Source organism: Hypanus sabinus, chromosome X1 (genome assembly GCF_030144855.1).
Source record: "Hypanus sabinus isolate sHypSab1 chromosome X1, sHypSab1.hap1, whole genome shotgun sequence".
In the NCBI taxonomy this organism is placed as follows: Eukaryota; Metazoa; Chordata; class Chondrichthyes; order Myliobatiformes; family Dasyatidae; genus Hypanus; species Hypanus sabinus.
In genome coordinates this window covers 37,193,430-37,214,675 of record NC_082738.1, presented here as the reverse complement: position 1 = coordinate 37,214,675, position 21,246 = coordinate 37,193,430, and the positions used below count along the sequence as shown (strand labels likewise).

Sequence of the window (21,246 nt, the reverse complement as noted above, 5' to 3'; positions counted from 1 at the left end):
ATGTAATTCAAGCTCATTGGCTCCTTCAAGTGTTATTAGGATGCAATTGCAATAAACGGAGAAACAATTTTAAATTACCGTATACACCTCACCACAGCCTACAGTGAACACAAAAGTAAACAACAAAATTCAGAAACATAGCCAACGTTGGTGCCCACATACTATGACCATAACTTACTAACTCTAACTTGTACTTGTGGGAGGAAACCAGAGCATCCGGAGGAAACCCATGCAGTCACGGGGAGAACGTAAAAACACCTCACAAATTCCAGCGGGAACCAAACCTCAATCGGTGGCATTACCATGCCGCCCATTACATACACCACACACACACACACAGCGTCCAAAGTCAGGGTCGAATCCAGTTTGCTGGAACAAAGTTGACCTCAGAGGGAAATACCCAATTCATTCCGAGTCCGATCTAACTGGTGTGGTTGAGTTTTATCTTGAAAATGGACCATCAAGCTTCTCTATTCAAAGGGAACTAGGGTTGGACAATAAATGCAAGCTGTGGCAGTTAAATCCGTGTCATCGTGCATTAATATAGCACAAGGTCAGAAAAAACAGGTACATACTCTTAAAATAGAAGACAACTGATTAAACAGATCTAATCAACTTTGGGTTACCAACTTGCCATGCATGCCTAAGAATGCAAGAAGGAGAAGTCAAACACAAAGCTTCTCAGGCCTGCCCCACCAAATAGATCGTGGATAACCTAATGGTGAGAAGAGAAGAGGTAAAGGGGCAAATGTTGCATTACCTGCGACTGCAAGCAAAGGTGCTGTAGGAAGGAAGTGGCTGGTGGGAATGGAAGAATGGAGCAGGGAATTGCAGAGGGAGCTCAACCTGCAAAACGCTGAAAGAGGAAGGGAGGGAAGAATGTGCCAACGGATCACTCTCTTCACTTTGTGCCACCTTCAAAAAGATTCCACTGACCTGCTGGGCATGTCTTCCTGCTCTGCATTTCACAACTCTTACATTCTTTTGTCTACACTCACACTCTATAACTGCTCACACACATTGGCTGACCAGATAACCTTGCTTACACTTTACCTTCACGGTCACCCCAGCTTTTGCCCCATCAGAGACATCATTCTTCTCCCACCTTTCATGCAACGTAACAGGATTTCTCTGTCTCCATCCCAGTTCTGACGAGGAGTCTTTATCCTGAAGCACTAACTTTGTTTCACTTTCTACAGATGTGGCCCAACCTGCATATTGTTTCTGGCATTTTCTACTTCTAATTTAAATTTCCAGCTTCTGCAGTTCTTTGAGAAATTCATGTTTTTCAGCCGTAATGACTCAAATTGAAATGCTCTGTTAATAGATATTACACTCCACGCGTTATCATCGGTCATAACTTCCTTTGTGTCAGATATTTGGCATAAACAAGTGAACCTTGCAGAAGGTAGGCACAAAGCAGAGTATGCAGGAGTTTGCTGTTGTCATAAACACAAGAGATTCTGTCGATGCTGGAAATCCAGAGCAACACACACAAAACGCTGGAGGAACTCAGCAGGTCAGGCAGCAACTATGGAAATGAATAAACAGTCAATGTTGTGAACTGAGACCTTTCTCAGGACTTCTCTCTGATTTGCTGTTGCCACCACCACCCAGGACATGCCCTCTTCTCATTGCTACCATCAGGGAAGAGGTACAGGAGCCTGAAGACACACACTCAAAGGGCTTCTTTCCCTCCACCATCAGATTTCTGAAAGAACAATGAACCCATAAACACTACCTCACTATTTTTGCTCACTTTTTGCTATTTTTATATATTTCTTTATAATTTATAGCATACTTTATGTGTTTGACTGTACTGCTGCCACAAAGTTCATGACAAACCTTAGTGATAATAAACCTGACTCTGATGTTACAACAGGATTCGCTGTTGTCCATGCTTTAGAACATAGAACAGTACCGGCCCTTCGGCTCATGATACTGGCCAAACCTTTAACCCTCTCCAAGATCAATTTAACTCTTCTCTCCTGCATGGCCCGCCATTTTTCTTTCATCCATATGCCTAAATAAGAGTCACATAAATGTCCCTAATGCATCTGCCTCCAACACCCCCGGCAGTGCATCCTACTCTCTCTGTGTAAAACACCTACCTCTGGCATTCCTCCCTATTTTTTTTATTTTTTCTGCTAATTAATTATAAAGCTCTGAGTGACTAAGTCAAATCACAATGTGGAAGGTACCTAGGACAGTGTAAGAGATGTTGAAAGTTCGAAGTAAATTTATTATCAAAGTACATATACAACTGAGATTCCATTTTCTTGTGGGCATACACAGTGAATACAAGAGCCATAATCGAATCAATGAAAGACCGCACCAACAGAGCAGACAAACAACCAGAGTAACACACACAAAACACTGGAGGAACTCAGCAGGTCTGGCAGCATTTATGGAAATGAATAAACAATCAACATTTCAAAACGACTACCTTCTTCAAGACACCTAATGTGCAAGTGACAACAAGCTGTGCAAATACAAAAGAGAAAATACTAATAGTAAATAAATAAGCAATAAATATCAAGAACATGAGATGAAGAGTCCTTGCAAGTGAGTGCATTGGTTGTGGGAACAGTTCAGTGATGGGGCGAGTGAAGTTGAGTGAGATTATATCTACTGGCTCAAGAGCCTGATGGTTGAGGGGTAGTAACTGTTCCTGACAGACAGACAGACATACTTTATTAATCCCGAGGGAAATTGGGTTTCGTTACAGTCGCACCAACCAAGAATAGTGAAGAAATATAGCAATATAAAACCATAAGTAATTAAATAATAATAAGTTAATCATGCCAAGTGGAAATAAGTCCAGGACCAGCCTATTGGCTCAGGGTGTCTGACACTCCGAGGGAGGAGTTGTAAAGTTTGATGGCCACAGGTAGGAATGACTTCCTATGACGCTCAGTGTTGCATCTCGGTGGAATGAGCCTCTGGCTGAATGTACTCCTGTGCCTAACCAGTACTGATCCTTGTGATGTGAGTCCTGAGGCTCCTGTACCTTCTTCCTGATAGCAGCAGCGAGAAGGGAGCATGACCTGGGTGGTGGGGGTCCCTGATGATGGATGCTGCTTTCCTGCCACAGCGCTCCACGTAGATGTGCTCAGTGGTGGGGAGGGCCTCACCTGTGTTGGACTGGGCCGTGTCCACCACATTTTGTAGGGTTTCCCATTCAAGGGCAACCCAGGCTGTGATGCAGCCAGTCAATATAGAGATTTTTGTCAAAGTTTTAGGTCTTCGCAAACTCCTAAGGAAGTAGAGGTGCTGCTGTGCTTCTTCCGTAATGGCACTTATGTGCTGGGCCCAGGACAGGTGCTCTGAAATCACAATGCTGAGGAATTTAAAGTTGCTGGCCCTCTCCAGCTTTGTTCCATTGATGAGAACTGGCTCACGGAGCTCCGATGTCCTCCTCCTGAAGTCAACAATCAACTCCTTGGTCTTGCTGATATTGAGGTTGTTGTGGCATCACTCAGCCAGGTTTTCAATCTCCCTCCTGTATGCTGATTCGTTAGATTCAGCCAATGACTGATGTCATCAGCAAACTTATATATGGCACTGGAGCTGTGCTTAGCCTCACAGTCGTAAGTGTAAAGTGAGTAGGGGGGGGGGGGATAAGCTCTCAGCCGTGTGGTGCACCTGTGCAGATGGAGATTGAGGAGGAAATGTTGTTGCCAATCTGAACTGACTGATGTCTCCAAGTGAGGAAATGAAGGATCCAATTGCACAAGGAGGTATTGAGGCCAAGGTCTTGGAGCTTATTGATTAGTTTTTAGGGGATGATAGTATTGAATGCTGAACTGTAGTCTTGAAGTTTAATGATTGGTTTTAAGGGATGATAGTATTGAAGAGTCTGTAGTCAATAAAAAGCATCCTGATGTATAAATCTTTGCTATCCAGATGCTCCAGGGTTGAGTGAAGAGCTAATGAGATGTCATCAACTATGGGCCTGTTGTGCCAGTAGGCAAATTGGAGAGGAGGATTGCCATTCCGCCTGTGAGACGGCTTTCCTGTGATTGTACCAGGACCTCTTTTGTCTTACTTGGTCACAAGACTTGAACACCGCTGATCTGGCTCTCAGCAGACTGCTGATCTCCTGGTTCATCCAGGGATTCTGGTTGGGGAAGACTCGGAATGATTTTGTGGGGACACACTCACCTACGTTTGTACAACTGATGATTCCTGAACACAGCCCAGTCCACCAATTTGAAGCAATCCCTTATCCACTCCTCTGCCTCCCACAACCACCTCTTCATTGTCCTTATCTCTAGAGCCTTGCTCTTTAGCCTCTGCCTGTATACAGGTAGGAGAAGGGCAGCCAAGTGATCAGATTTCCCGAAATATCCAGCAATTCAACCAATCAGAATAAAGCTTCTGGTCCACAGAAGCACATTCATACATGAAGGCATCTCATGGCAACCACTGAGGAACATCCAATCACTGAGGGGAAGTAGCCAATCACTGAGGAACATCCAGTCACTGAGGGGAAGTAGCCAATCACTGAGGAACATCCAGTCACTGAGGGGAAGTAGCCAATCACTGAGGAGCATCCAACCACTGAGGAACATCCAATCACTGAGGGAAAGTAGCCAATCACTGAGGAGCATCCAGTCATTGAGGGAAAGCATCCAATCACTGAAGGAGATTGAGATGTGTGAAAAGTACAAGGGACAATTTGAAGGAGTGTGAGAGAGTGAGAGTGAGGGTAAGAATCCCTGGGGAGATTCTTGTGGGGGAGGGTTTTACAGGACAGTCAGTTGGTCGTGGGCGAGGGATCTGAAAGAGGGGTGGAAGGGTCTGGAGAGAGGGTGAGGTTGATCTGCAGGGGAAGTGCAATGATGTTCAAGGGCAAAGATGTGGGTAGGGGTCTGGAGTGGGCTGGCATAGGGTTTGTATTGGCTAGGTAGATCTGGAGAGAGAGGGGGACAGGAAGGACCTGTCTTGGGAATGGAAGAGAGCCTGAAGAAAATGTGTGGGAGAGTTTGGCAGGAATGCAAGCAAAGATCTAGAGGAAAGTGAGTGAGGGTCTGTAGTGAGAGTGGGGAAGTCTGACACATCTTTCAAAGAATCATTGTTCATCACTAATGTCACAGATAAGTCAAACCACCAGTCAAAACCAATGATCAAAAGCTCAATTTTCACTTCACAGATGAGATGCAGCAGCAGCAGTTTATCCACTCATTCCCACTTGGAATCAGTGCATCTCAATCTCTGCCTTCCACAACTCCACCAGAGAATGGATCAAACTTGACACTGTACTAGATGGCCACAGCGAATGCTCATTAACAGCAACGTTGTCGGCTGCTTTACAGACTGCTCCAGTCAACCTCAGTCTGGCAAGCTGCCACCTTTCTTTGTGGTTTCTCCCATTTAATACACCCTCCCCCATTTCAGGGGGGATCCTGACTCTTGCCCCGTCCCTAAAATGCCCTGAATGACAGCACTGACCTACCTGAGCCCGTTGCTGCCTGGACTGGGTCAGAATCAGAAAAGAGCAGGGCAGAGCTTTACAAATTTAGCACAAGCTCTCTACAATCACAGCTCCTCCCTTCTTCCTCACACCACTGGAAGGGTTTGTTTTTTTTAAAGTTTGATAAAGGTATTGGTCTTTCTCTCCCACTGCTCCTCCACTTTTCAACACTAATATCACAGACTGCTCCTCCTGGGTTGCCCAAAACAAAATTTTTGCCAAATTTATTGGGGGAGCAATCACTAATCCTGAAAACAGCCACAAGGTTTTCATCAGTCATCTTAAAACCCTTACAGCAACTTTCACCACAAGAGGAAGAAGAGTATGAGTGAGTAGAGAACTGAAAGATCACAGACTTGTTAGAGTGCAAAGCTCCCTCTCCTGAACCCCCTCTCCCCACAAGCCATTTCATTTCAAAAATCTCTCAGCCACCCACCAGTCTCAGAAGAAGTAGAAAAAGCACAATCCCAACACCTCCAGTCTATCACTTCTTGCCCGCAATGTCCAGTCATCACAACAGTGGTTATTTCCAACTTGGTCACAGGCTCCACCAAGACCAACAACAGAGGCACATGGGAAAACCATCACTTGCGAGTTCGCCTTTTAAGCGCACAATTGTAGATTAGAATGTGCAATTGTTATTATTTTTCTAATATTTTTCTTGTAGTTCAACTTTCCTACATTTGTTTATAATGTAATCACCTATACACACACACACACACACACACACACACACACACACATATATATATATATATATATACATACACACACACACACATTTGTTCAGTACATTTTCTAACAAATAGAACATTACTGCTCAGTATAGGCCCTTCAGCACAGGATGTTACGCCAACCAATTAACCTTCTCTAAGATCAACCTAACCCTTCCCTCCTATAATGCCCTCTATTTTTCCACGATTCATGTGCCTCAATGAGTGTTTCTTAAAAGTCCCTAATGTATCTGCCTCTCCCACCACACCTGGCAGCACATTCCATGCACCCACCCCTCTCGGTGTAAAAAACCTCTAGCATCCCCCTATAATTTCCTCCAACCATCTTAAAATTATGCACCCTCATAATCGTAGTATAGCTGCCTCTGTAATTTCTAGAAGCTTCTCAGTGTTTCTACAGCAAGTGTCACGCCTCTTGAACCTGGCTATTTCATAGGTTACATCTGATCAATGGAATGTGCTTTTATCTCTAAACTAAGTATGAGACAACCATGACTTTTGTGCCTTTTCTTTATTTGCTCTTTGTTCTTGTAACCTTAACAAAATGACTGTAACCACCCAGTTTTAATCCTCATTCTCGATTTGCGAAGAACCTTTGAATTAAGATCTCCAGATCCAACAGTGCCTTGGGAATGCCTGCCCTGCATTTATGTAGTATAAAACGTAGAGCTCCCTCTGCTACAGCCTGATCAGAGAACTTTCAGCTAAAGAACTGGGAAGTGATGGCCCCTCAGGGCTCAAGTGTTTTGTGAACAGTGATAACCACATTTTAATTTGTGGTTCACTCTCCTCTCCTATCAGATTCCTTCTTTTTCTGTCTTTTACCTTTTCTGCCTATCACCTTCCAGCTTGTACTCCTCCCCCTCCCCCACCTCCTTATTCTGGTTTCTTCCCCCTCCTTTTCCAGCCCTGATGCAGGATCGTGGCTCGATATGTTGTCTGTTTATTCCTCTCCATAGGTGCTGACTGACTTGCAGCATTTAGTGTGTTACCATGCATTAAAAAGGTGGCGTTCATCATTAAGGGCCCTCACTATCCAGTATATGCCCGCCTCGTTGCTACCATCAGGGAAGAGGTACAGGAGCCTGAAGACACTCACTCAGTGCTTTAGGAACTGCTTCTTCTATTCAGATTTCTGAATGCTCCATGAACTGATAAACACTACCTCACTATTTTGCTCTTTTTTTGCACTACTGATTTGTTTTATATTTCATATTGTATCTTATAGTCATTTTTTATGTACGGCACTGTACTGCTGCCATAAAACAACACATTTCATAACATACGGTATGTCGGTGATAATAAACCTGATTCTGATTGACATTGTAATCCTTTGAATAAACCTTTATATATTAAAAAAGAACTGAAATGATTTAAGGAGACTCATCATTGCTTTCTCAAAGGCAACCATGGGTTGAACAACCAAATATTTAATTCAAAAACACAAAAGGTTCTACAGATGCTGGAACTTCAGATGAACACAAAATGCTGGAGGAACTCAACAGGTCGGGCAGCCGAAATATTGACTGTTTATTCCTTTCCATCGACTCTACCTGACCCGTTGAGTTTCTTCAGCATTTTGTGCATGTTACTCTAAATATTTAGTTGACAAAGACTGTGCGGAGCAAACGGGAGCGGGGGTGGGATGATGAATTTTCTAAAAAATTATCATCAGCATTGCCAGCATTTACAGCATGTGAACTCAGCCTGGAGAAGGTGGCAGGGAGCTGCCATCTTGGACTGGTGCAGCCTGGGTGTTGGCAGTGCTGGGCCATTCCCCAGTGACAGATCGGTGATGATATGTGTGTGGGCTCACCAGCCAGGGTCTGTTAACCCAACTATAATGCTGCACTCATAATAGACAACTCGCGATTCTGAATTTAAAGTAGGTATTATAATGAGCTCTGATCACAAAAACTTCTGTTGATGCTGAGTAGCATTGGGGGTGACTTTTCGATGGGATGTTAAGCTAAGGGCACACAATTTAGTTGGGTTTGAAAGCTTCAATGGCACTTTTGTGAGAAACAGTACTAGAAGTCACTTCAGTGTCTGGGCCACTACTTATCACTCAATTGACACTGTACATCTTGGGTACAATTACTCCTTCATTAACGCATGACCACATTCACCATGTGCAGTCAGCAGGTGTGGATAGCTTCCAGGTACACTCATTCTGGGATGTTGCTGGCTTGTGTGGGCACTGGCCTCGGCTGCCAACTTCACCCCCGTAACTCCTTGCCTGTTGACCATCCACGAGAGAGCAATGAGTCAAAAGGGCAAGCAATTTCCACACTGCAGGCTCCCAAGGGGCAGTGAACAAGGTAGCATGCTGGCGTAGTGGTTAGCGTAACAATATCTTCCCGCCACTGTCTGTGAAGAGTTTGCACACTCTCCCTGTGACCGTGTGGTTTTGTTTCCTCTCACACGTTGGCGCCAGACACACGAGGACACAGTTGCACATGCTCAGACTCTGTTGGTCGTCGACGCAAACGACACACTTCACTGCATGGTCCGATGTTTTGATGTACTTGTGACAAATAAAGCTAATCTTTAATCTTTAAGTCACCTGTTTATCAGTGATATCAGACTCAGGAATAACACTGGCCCAAATAATGGGAAGGTCTCTTAAAATTGGGAAGCTCTACCTCAAAATAGTACCACTTTTTATACTCACCGTGTCCTCAACCTATCATAGAATCTGAAAGGTCCCTCAGTATCAACCTGACCTTTTGTTATCAAATCTCTGTAGTGGGACTAATTTTAATACCAGCTTTCAATTCAGAACTACTATTTAAGACAGGACCACATCTGCTTTATAATTTACAGGGCCGCACTCAGAAAAAAACTGTCTGACTTCTTTACATGGAAGTCCCAATCAGTCTTTAAACAAAATCTCTCTAGGATCCTAGTATCAGCAAGATAATGCATAAATTGCAGCAATTTAGTGCCAAGAATTCACAAAGGTTCTTAATTTTGAATTGTCTGATTGAAGCTATCAGATAACTCACTAGCGCTGAATTTGCGCACTGTGGTGTTAATATTGTATTATTTAACCCACCTCAGAGAATTGATTACATCATTCAGGGCGGCACGGTAGCATAGCAGTTAGCGTAACGCCATTTCAATGCCAGTGACCTGGGCTCATTTCTGCCTGTGTCTGTAAGGAGTTTGTACATTCTCCCCGTGACTGCGTGGGTTTCCACCAGGTGCTCCGGTTTCCTCCCGCAATCCAAAGTCATATGGGTTAGTGGGTCACATGTGTGCAATAGGACAGCGCAGGCTTGTTGGGTCGGAAGGTCCTATGACTACTGTATCTCTAAATAAAGAAGAAAATAATATTGGGATGGGCTGCAGTAAAACAATGTCATCACAAGGGGGCACTAGACACTGATGAACAGATCACTCATAGAAACAGAACAGTAGAATACAGAGCAGGCCTTTTGGCCCACAACGTTGTGGTGATCTTTTAGCCTACTCTAAGATCAATCTAATTATTCCCTTCCATTTTTCTTTCAGCCATGTGCCTATCTAAGAGTGCCTTAAATGTCCCTCACATATCTGCCTCTACCACCTCCCCATGACATGCACTCACCACTCTCTGTCTGAAACAAAACACTTACATCTGACATTCCCCCCTTCCAATCATCTTAAAATATGCCCCCTCATACTGGCTATTTCCACCCTGGGAAAAAGTCTTTGGCTGTTCATTTGATCTATTACCCTTATCATATTGTACACCTCCATCAAATCATCTCTCATCCTATAATGCTCCAAGGATAAAATCCGTAGGTCGCTCAGCCTGCCTTTATAAAATCAGTAGCTCTCTGATCCTGGTCAATCTCCTCTGCACTGCTCAGCGTTATGCCCTCTCCCTCAATGATGTCGGCAGTGCATGTGCCTCTCTCTATGACCAGAGACCCACTGCACCTCCCGGTGTGCCCTGGCGCCACAAACTGCCAATCACACCCTCAAGCAACAAATTAAAGGAGACACCACAATACTGCACATGCTGGAATCTCGAGCAACAGATCCAACAACTTGGATTTATCCATCATTAAAGACCCTCCCTGTTCAGGACATTCCTTCTCAACGCTACCATCAGAGAGGAGGTTCAAGAGCCTGAAGACACACACTCAATATTTTAGGAACAGCTTCTTCACCTCCGTCATCAGATTTCTAAATGGACAATGAACCTATGAACACTACCTTTGCTCTCTATTTGCGCTATACGTTTCTGATTGTAATTTATAGTCAGCTTTACTATGCATTGCATTGTACTGCTGCAGCAAAATGACAAATTTCATGACATATGCCAGTGATATTAAATCGAATTCTGACATGCACAAGTGCAATGAAAAACTTATTTACAGCAGCATCACAGACACATGACATCATACAGATAGATAGGTAGCTAGACACTTCATTGATCCCAGAGGAAATTACAGTGCCACAGTAGCATTACAAACACATAGATATACAAATATTAGAGGAGAAGAAAGAATAAAAATATGTTACCTCAAACAGTCTAACAGGGGGGGGGGGGGGTCATCACTTCCCCAGCTATAGGTTGACTCACTATAGAGTCTAATGGCCGAGGGTAAGAATGGCCTCATAACGCTCTTTGGAGCAATGCAGTAGTCTTAGTCTATCACTGAACGTGCTCCTCTGTTCAGCCAGGGTGGGATGCAGAGGGTGAGAAACATTGTCCAGAATCACCAGGATTTTCCGTAGGGTCCTTGGTTCTACCACAGCCTCCTGTGTGTCCAGTGTTTGACTCCTGTGACAGAGCCAGCCTTTCTAATCAGTTTATTGAGCCTGTTGGCATCACCCATGTTGATGCCATTGCCCCAGCACAACACCACATAGGAGATTGTACTGGCGACAACAGACTGGTAGAACATGTGAAGGAGAGGCCTGCACACTCCAAAGGACCTCAGTCTCCTCCGGAAGTAGAGGCGACTCTGGCCCTTCTTGTACACAGCCTCTGTATTGATGCTCCTCTCAAGTCTGTCATCCAGGTGCCCCCCCCCCCCCCCAGGTACTTGTAGGTCCTCACTACATCCACGCCCTCACCATCAATAGTAACAGGGAACAGTGCAAGCTTGGTCTTCCTAAAGTCCATCACCATCTCCTTTGTCTTACTGATGTTGAGCTGCGGATAATTCAGCTTGCACCATTTGACAAAGTCCTCCACCAGGGCTTCATCCTCCCGACTTCTTTTTATACACCCAACTATTGCTGAGTCATCAGAGAATTTCTGCAGATGACATGACTCAGTGTTGTATCTGAAGTCTGAGGTATACAGGGTAAACAGGAAGGGAGCCAATACAGTCCCCTGTGGGGCCCCAGTGCTGCTTATAGCCATGTCTGACACACAGCTCTGAAATCACACACTGTGGTCTGCCAGTCAGGTAGTCCGTTACCCAGGATACAATGGAAATGCCAACCTGCATTGAACGGAGCTTCTCCCCAGCAATGAGGTCTGTGTGGTATTGAAGGCACTTGGGAAATCTAAAAACATGATTCTCACAGTGCTGCCCTGCTTATGCAATTGAAAACATTCACAAGAAAAACAGGTTAACCATAAATTATACACTATTTTCACAAGAACAAACACAACTAGTCCATTTTAGAGCAGGCTGTTCAAAGTAGTCAAGATGTTGCTAAACTGTAGTGATCGAGATTGTACCATGAACATCATCCACTTTTTTGATCTCTTTTAGTTTACATTTATGTATTTCTTTTTGTAACTTACAGTAATTTTTTATGTACTGCACGGTACTGCTGCCACAATACAGCGCATTTCATAACATATGTCAGTGACAAAAAAGCAGATTCTGAATTCAAAACATCCCAAGGCATTTCACACCAAATAACACAGCATCCATTAGAAAGCAGAATAAAGCACGCAGCCTAAAGGAAGAAAAGTAAGGAGTGATCTGGAGGAAAGGTTGAGCAAGCTTTTCTCTTTGGAGTGAAGGAGGATGAGAAGTGACATGACAGAGATGTATAAGGCAATAAGGGGCATTGATATAGTAGATAGCCAGCACCTTTTCCCCCCGAGCAGAGATGGCTGAAAAAAGAGGGCATAATTCAGGCAACACACACAAAATGCTGGTGGAACGCAGCAGGCCAGGCAGCATCTATAAGGAGAAGCACTGTCGATGTTTCGGGCCGAGACCCTTCGTCAGGACACAGGACACACTTCGTCCTGACAAAGGGTCTCGGCCCGAAATGTCAACAGCGCTTCTCCTTATAGATGGCACCTGGCCTGCTGCGTTCCACCAGCATTTTGTGTGTGTTGCTTGGATTTCCAGCATCTGCAGATTTCCTCGTGTTTGCATAATTTTAAGGTGTTTGGAGGAAAGTATGGGGGGGGGGAATGACAAAGGTAGGTTCTTTTACACAGGAAGTGCTAAATGTGCCGCTGGAGGTGGTGGTAGAGGCAGATACATTTAAGACACTTAGATGAGCACATGGATGAAAGAGAAATGAAGAACTATGTGGGAGGGAAGGGTTAAATTGATCTTATAGTAGGTTAAAGGGTTGGCACAGCGTCATGGACTAAAGGGCCTGTACTGTGCTGTCATGTTCTATGTTCAGAGAGGTTCCAGTTAACAACTGGTACTTTTCCATCCACAACAAAGGTTTCCATTCCTTCCCCTTGCAGGAGAATTTGCAGCTGCTCTGTTCATGATCACAGACAACTCATGCACTATAAAGGAGTCTGCACTGACGGATATTTTTGGCAGCTGCCTCATTTGTGGGATCGATCCTGTGAGACACTGGCTACCCAACACTTCCCTAGCACCTTGCTCCAGTGGGCTCTCCAACCACAGCCGCTCAGCACTGGTATCACAGCCGACAAACCAGCAGCGGAGAAGTGGCAAACCCAGTGGCATCCTGAAGGTGAGGCTCAGGGTCTTGCTCAGTCTGAGGGTGCTCCGTAGTACCTCACAGGTCAACATGGAGGCTCCACTGCACCACCACAGCAACAGGAGATAGCTGATGTTGCTGGAGGACCATGAGACAAGGCCTGGAGAGGTTCAGGAGGAAGCAGGAGGCTATTGGGGTTTTGTCTCTACTCAGTATCCAGAAAACCAGTGTTCCTAAACTGGCCTGGGCAACTTCAAGGACCAACAGACTCACTTTCAAATTTAATTAGAGACACATATGGTAATAGGCCCCTTCGGCCCATCAAACCTGTGCTGCCTGATTACACCCATGTGACCAATTAACCTACTAACCCGTACATCTTTGGAATATGGGAAGAAACCCACATGGTCAGGGAAGAACATACAAGCTCTTAACAGACGGTGGCGATAATTGAATCTGGATTACTGGTGCTGTAATAGCATTACGCTAACCGTTACAGTACTGTGCTCCCAAACGTTTTTAAAAATTATTTGCAGGTTGTCTTATTTTGCACGTTGGTTGTTTGTCAGTCTTTGTTCACGTGTAGCTTTCTGTAAATCCTGTTGTATTTTGTTCCTGCAAATGTCTGCAAGAAAATGAATCTCAGGGTAGCATATGGGAATGTATGTACACTTTGAGAATAAATTTTCTTTGAACTTTGAAATCGCTGTGGTAGCTGGAGATACAGTTACTGGTGGTGGAGTGACCAAACCCAAGGGTGGTCAACAGACCAGAACAGATGAGCAGATCGTATGCTGATGGATTAAGGGAAGGGGGATGTCAGTGGAGGGATTTTAAAAGAAAAATTAAACTTACAACCAAGGCTCGCTTTAGCTTCTAGACATTGAACTGCAGGACACTACAGAGAGGAACTAAAAAACTCAACGCGTGGTAAAACAGGAATTCACGCAGGCTGTCTGACGGAATACTTACTGCTCTTCTTCCGTACCATTTATCCATTCTGCGTCATTGAGGTCACAGTTCAGCTCCTGCAGGGGAGAAGGAGGACCATCATTTTTTTTAAACAAACTGATGGAAAGACAATTCTTTGTAAAACAACCCGTCCCTGTTTGGTCAGTCTGATTCCTCTTTCCAATTTCTGGGTGTGACGATCACGACAGGCAGTTCTTGGGACAGATTAGCACCACCCTGTCTGGAAGGCTGCTCACGAGGTCCACAACTTTGGCTGTAGCTGAACTGCGATACTCATCTCCCATTATTGCGCTCATTATCCCAGGGTAGAAATTTACTCCTGCTCCCTTGCAACAGCATCAAAAGCCTGCACATTTTAGCCCACTTCTGTTCCTTTGACCCGAGATTCAGCCATGGGCGTATATTCTGGGAGACATCAAAATATCTCAGTCTCTTAGAGATTTACTAAAGATTTCAACACATAGAAAAAGCAACATCCAGAGGTGTGGTTACATCTACAATATGCAAGCTGTATCTTTAGTTATTCATTAAATGTAATTGTCACTTCGATGACTAATATTGTAATCCATTTCTGATTGCTCCTGAACCCAAGTGGCTGTTTAGGTCACGTGAATGTCCGTGTCAAGGCATGACCAGGGCTCTGAACTCATACACGGTTAAGGCAGATTTCTTTTCCGGAAGGAAAGTAGGGATGGATTTTAATAACAATTCAACAGGTATGGCGTCATCATAATTTATTATTTCATTCCAGATTATCATTTCAATATAATCTCCTCAGCTTCTACATTAGGAATCAAACTCGTATCTACAGATTAGTGGGGCAGACCTTTGAATTTCTGTCCAATAATTTAACCAGTACTGAATCAATGAGTGAAAAGGACCAATCTCCAGGTTCCTGCTGGGAACTGCTTACAGAAACTGCCCAGTCTGTAGACTTGCTCTCTCAACTAACAACCCCAGATGTTGGTGAAAGTCTCTCAAGGAAAAAGCTTAATGCAACAGGGACTGAGGCTGGTTTCTGTGTCCAACATTTTGATGTAATTACAATGAAGGCATGCCAGCAGCTATATTCAATTAGGAGTTTGAGAATATTTGGCTTGTCACCAAAGTCTCTAGCAAATTTCTAACTGGTTGCACCTCCGTCTGGTATGGAGGGGCCACTTCTCATGATCGGAAAAAGCCACAGAAGGTCGTAGACTCAGCCCGCTACTTCATGGGCACTGGCCTCCTCACCATTGGGGACATCTTTAAAAGGTCAAACACACAAAATACTGGAGGAACTCAGTGGGTCAGCCAGCATCTATGGAAATGAAAAACAATTGAGGTTTTGGGCCGAGACCCTTCCTCAGGACAGGAAAGGAAGGGGGAACATGACAGAATAAAAAGGTGGGGGAGGGGAGGAGGATAGCTAGGAGGTGATGGGTGAAGCCAGGTGGGTACGAAAGGTAAAGGTCTGGAGAGGACAGAGTCTGATAGGGGAGGAGAATGGACCATGGAAGAAAGGAAAGGAGGAGGGGACCGGGGAGAGGGTGCAGGTGAGCAAGACAAGAAGAGACGTGGGGGAAGGAATTTTTTTTACTGGAAGGTGAAATCGATATTCGTGCCATCAGTTTGGAGGCTCCCCAGACAGAATATGAGGTATTGCTCCTGCACACTGAGGGTGACCTCATCGTGGCACAAGGCCATTGACCAACATTTTGGACCAGGAATGGGAATGGGAATTAAAGTGTTTGGCCACCAGGAAGTTCTGCTTTCAGCAGATGGAGCGGAGATGCTCGACAAAATGGTCCCCCAGTTTACAACGGGTCTCACCAATGTAGAGGAGGACGCATCGGAAGCACTGGACCCTGAATGAAGATGAGGGAGGAGGTGGATGGGCAGGTGTAGCACTTTGGCCTGATGGAATATTCCCCAGGCTGCTCCACGAGGCAAGGGAAGAGATTGCTGAGCCTCTGGCTAGGATCTTTATGTCCTCGTTGTCCACTGGAATGGTATTGGAGGATTGGAGGGAGGCGAATGTTGTCCCCTTGTTCAAAAAAGGTAGTAGGGATAGCCCAGGTAATTATAGACCAGTGAGCCTTACGTCTGTGGTGGGAAAGCTGTTGGAAAAGATTCTTAGAGATAAGATTTATGGGCATTTAGAGAATCATAGTCTGATCAGGGACAGTCAGCATGGCTTTGTGAAGGGCAGATCACATCTAACAAGCCTGATAGAGTTCTTTGAGGAGGTGACCAGGCATATAGATGAGGGTAGCGCAGTGGATGTGATCTACATGGATTTTAGTAAGGCATTTGACAAGGTTCCACACGGTAGGCTTATTCAGAAAGTCAGAAGGCATGGGATCCAGGGAAGTTTGGCCAGGTGGATTCAGAATTGGCTTGCCTGCAGAAGGCAGAGGGTCATGGTGGAGGGAGTACATTCAGATTGGAGGGTTGTGACTAGTGGTGTCCCACAAGGATCTGTTCTGGGACCTCTACTTGTTGTGATTTTTATTAACAACCTGGATGTGGGGGTAGAAGGGTGGGTTGGCAAGTTTGCAGACGACACAAAGGTTGGTGGTGTTGTAGATAGTGTAGAGGATTGTCGAAGATTGCAGAGAGACATTGATAGGATGCAGAAGTGGGCTGAGAAGTGGCAGATGGAGTTCAACCCGGAGTAGTGTGAGGTGGTACACTTTGGAAGGACAAACTCCAAGGCAGAGTACAAGGTAAATGGCAGGATACTTGGTAGTGTGGAGGAGCAGAGGGATCTGGGGGTACATGTCCACAGAACCCTGAAAGTTGCCTCACAGGTAGATAGGGTAGTTAAGAAAGCTTATGGGGTGTTAGCTTTCATAAGTCGATGGATAGAGTTTAAGAGACGCGATGTAATGATGCAGCTCTATAAAACTCTAGTTAGGCCACACTTGGAGTACTGTGTCCAGTTCTGGTCACCTCAGTATAGGAAGGATGTGGAAGCATTGGAAAGGGTACAGAGGAGATTTACCAGGATGCTGCCTGGTTTAGAGAGTATGGATTATGGTCAGAGATTAAGGGAGCTAGGGCTTTACTCTTTGGAGAGAAGGAGGATGAGAGGAGACATGATAGAGGTGTACAAGATATTAAGAGGAATAGACAGAGTGGACAGCCAGTGCCTCTTCCCCAGGGCACCACTGCTCAGTACAAGAGGACATGGCTTTAAGATAAGGGGAGGGAAGTTCAAGGGGGATATTAGAGGAAGGTTTTTCACTCAGAGAGTGGTTGGTGCATGGAATGCACTGCCTGAGTCAGTGGTGGAAGCAGATACACTAGTGAAGTTTAAGAGACTACTAGACAGGTATATGGAGGAATTTAAGGTGGGGGGTTATATGGGAGGCAGGGTTTGAGGGTCAGCACAACATTGTGGGCCGAAGGGCCTGTAATGTGCTGTACTATTCTATGTTCTATGTACAGGGATAAGAGCCAGAAGGGAGGTTAGTAAGGAGGGATGACCGTACAAGGGAAACATGAAGGGAGAGATCCCTGCAGAAAGCGGAGAGGGGATGAAGGTAAAGATACATTTGGTGGTAGGATCAAAAGGCGATGCCTCAAAAAGGTGGCATCCATCATTAAGGATCCCCACAACCAGGACGTGCTCCCTTATTATTACTACCATTGGAGAGGAGATACAGGATCCTGAAGACAAACACTCAATGTTTTAGGAACAGCTTCTTCCCCCCCGCCATCAGATTTCTGAACGGCCCATGAACCCATGAACATTACTTCACTATTTTAGTTTTCAACAGCGATAATAAATCTGATTCTGATTCGGATTCAGTACTGGACCCATTAGAGAGAAGAATCAGTAATCATATTCCTGCTCGGAAGCTGTTTAACCTGTGGACTCATTCTCTGATCTGAAAGCCCCAGATGTTGGTGAAGGTCTTTCACGGGAGAAGGTTAACGCAACAGGGACTGAGCTGAAACCGCGGCCATCCCATTATGTACTACTCGGCTCTGTGAAAGGATCTACTGACCTGTGCACAGCTCTCCTGCAGACTGCGCTGGCTCAGCTGCGACTGGAGACGGTCACATTCCTCCTTGTACTGCCCCTCCCTCCACTGGCAATTACGCAGCTTCCTCTGCAGCTCATCCAGCTCCTCCTGCAGAAGCTGAACCTGCTGCTCATCCAGCTGTTGGCCTGGGTCCCGCAAGCTCTGCTGACGCCGTGGACTCTCCAGTACTGCAGTGCAAAGGCAGACCTTTAGTGTCCAAAACAACCCAGTTCCTAAACACCACACACAGTCGGTGAAGCTAGTTACAAATGGAATCTACACTCAGTGGCCATATTACTGGGTACACCTGCACACCAGCTCGTTAATGCAAATACAGTAGCTAATTAACCAATCATATGGCAGCACCTCAATGCAAAAAAACATGCAGACATGGTCAAGAGGTTTAGTTGCTCAGACCAAACATCAGAATGGGGAAGAAATGTGATTTAAGTGACTTTGACCCTGGAACGATTGTTGGTGCCAGATGGGGTGGTTTGAGTATCTCAGAAACTGCTGATCTCCTGGGATTTTCATGCACAACAATCTCTAGAGTTTACAGAGAATGGTGTGAAAAACAATAACATATCCAGTGAATGGGCCAAAATGCCTTGTTAATGAGAGAGGTTAGAGGATAATGTCAAGTCTGGTTCAAGCTGACAGGAAGGCGGCAGTAACTCAAATAATCACGCGTTACAACAGTGGGGTGCAGAAGAGTATCTCTGAACACACAATATATTGAACCTTGAAGTGGATGGGCTACAGCAGCAGAAGACCACAAACATACACTCAGTGGCCACTTTATTAGGTACAGGAGGTAACTCATAAAGTGGCCACTTAGTATCAAGGAGTTGTTGGTGCATTAAGAGCCACGAGAGGAGGTGACGGAGGCAGGAATGGTAACAACAATTAAACATCTTGACAAGTACCGTTCGGCACGGTAACATAGCGATTAGCGCAAGCAATCCGGGTTCAATTCCCGGTACTGTCCATAAGGAGGTTGTACGTGACGGTGTGGGTTTCCTCCAAGTGCTTCGGTTTCCTCCCAAATTCCAAAGATGTACGGTTAGGGTTAGAAAGTTGTGCGCATGCTATGTTGGCGCCAGAAGCACGGCAGTTGAACACACTATAGAGCCTTGTACCAGTCACCACACTACAGAAAGGAAGTCATAGGGCAGCAATAGAAAGACTGTAGAAAAGATTCATCAGGATGTTTCCTTGAATATGGGCTGTAGTTATGAGGAGAGATTGAACAAACTTGCTGTATTCTTAAAAAGAGCATTGGAGGCAGAGGTAGGACAAATAGACAGAATCTGTTTCCCAGGACCTGAGACTCTAGATATAGAGGACACAAGTTTAAGGTCAGAGGGGAGAAGAGTGAGATGAAGAACTGCTGCATGCTTGTTCTTGCAGAAACATGGCTTTAGGACAACATTCCGCGCACCATCCATCCTCAGGCCATGCCACTTAGGGATTTGCGCTAATATTACTTTGTGACCGTATGTGCTGGAACATAACTATATGGGGAGTATCGGAGTGAGCCAGATACTATTAAAAAACATGAACAGAGCTCAACCACTGCATGGCAGCGGTTAGTTCTACTCATGCAAATTATTTGCATCACAAGCAACTAATATGCTCCCCACCCCAATCCTGGAAAATGAACAATATGGAGCAAACACAGATCTCTTCTGGGGAAGGTATGCCCTGTATTAAAAGGATGGGTTACAGCTGAACCCAAGAGGGACCAATATACGCAGGCAAATTTGTTAGAGCTGTTGGGGAGGGTTTAAAATAATTTGGTAGTGGGATGGGAACCACAGTGATTGGGCTGAGGAAGGGGCAGTTGATATACAAATAGACGCTATGTGTAGTGAGACTGTGAGGAAAGACAGGCAGATGATAGGGCAACATTGCAGTCAGTGGGATGAGTTAAAGTGTAACATGAGGACAAAATCGGAAAGGGTGATGAATACAGGACTGAAGGTGTTATATTTGAATGTACACAGTGTACAGAATAAGGTTGATGATCTTGTAGCACAGTTAGAGATCAGCAGGAATAATATTGTGGGCATCAATGAGTCGTGGCTGAAAGAACATCATAGTTGGGAGCTTAACATCTAAGGATAAACATTATATCAAAAGGACAGAGGGGTTGGTGTGGTTCTGTTGATAAAAAAATGAAATCAAATCCTTAGAAAGAGGTGACATAGGATCAGAAGATGAAGAAACCTTTGGGTAGAGTTGAGAAACTGAAAGGGTAAAAAGACGACGATGGGTGTTATATACAGGCCTCTGAACAGTTGCCAGGATGTTGGACATAAATTACAATGGGAGATAGAAGAGGCAGGCAATATGGTAATATTGTAATAGTCAAGGGGGATTTCAGTTTACAGGTACATGGAGAAAATCAGGTTGGTGCTGGATCCCAAGAGAGGAAATTTGTACAATGCTTATGAGACGGCTTTTTAGAGCAACTTGTGGTTGTGCCCACCAGGGGAAAGGCAATTCTAGATTGGGTGTTATGTAATGAATTAGATTTGATTAGAGAACTTAAGGTAAAGGAAGCCTTAGGAGGCACTGATCATAATATGATAGAATTCACCCTGCAATCTGAGAGGGAGAAACTAAAGTCAGATGTATTAGTATCACAGCAGAGTAAAGGGAATTACAGAGGCACGAGAGAGAAGCTGGCCAAAGCTGACTTGAAGGGAACACTATCAGGGATGATGGCAGAACAGCGATGGCTAGAGTTTCAGGGAGCAATTTGGAAGATGTAGGGTAGACACTGTACATCCCAAAGATGAGTAAGTATTTTAAAAGGAGGACAGGGCAACCATGGCTGACAAGGGAAGTCAAAGAGAGTGAAAAAGCAAAAATCAACAGAAGGCAACTAAAAACCACATGGAGAGAAAAGATGAAATATGAAGGTATGCTAACTAATAATATAAAAGAGGATACCAAAAGCTTTTTCAGATATATCAAGAATTAAAAAAAAGAGGAGAGAGTGAATATCGGGCTGCTGGAAAATGACGCTGGAGAGGTAGTAATGAGGGACAAAGAAATAGCAAATGAATATAATAAGTATTTTGCATCTGTCTTCACAGTGGAAGACACAAGCAGCCAATGATTTGGATGATGGAACTGACAGCAGATGGTACAAAGTTAGGTGGAGGGG

At 44.7% G+C, this 21,246-nt stretch overlaps 1 protein-coding gene across 3 annotated transcripts in view; it reads right to left on the bottom strand.

Annotated features, from left to right (window-relative positions):
* tbkbp1 (TBK1 binding protein 1) overlaps positions 1–21,246 on the bottom strand; it is a 178,118-nt gene that overhangs the window by 100,270 nt on the left and 56,602 nt on the right. For all 3 annotated transcript variants that reach the window (XM_059956396.1, XM_059956395.1, XM_059956397.1), the window contains exons 6-7: positions 18,054–18,259; positions 14,059–14,114 (exon numbers count right to left, since the gene is read on the bottom strand). In XM_059956396.1, the coding sequence (XP_059812379.1) occupies positions 14,059–14,114; positions 18,054–18,259 (262 nt within the window). The remainder of the gene's footprint in view (positions 1–14,058; positions 14,115–18,053; positions 18,260–21,246) is intronic.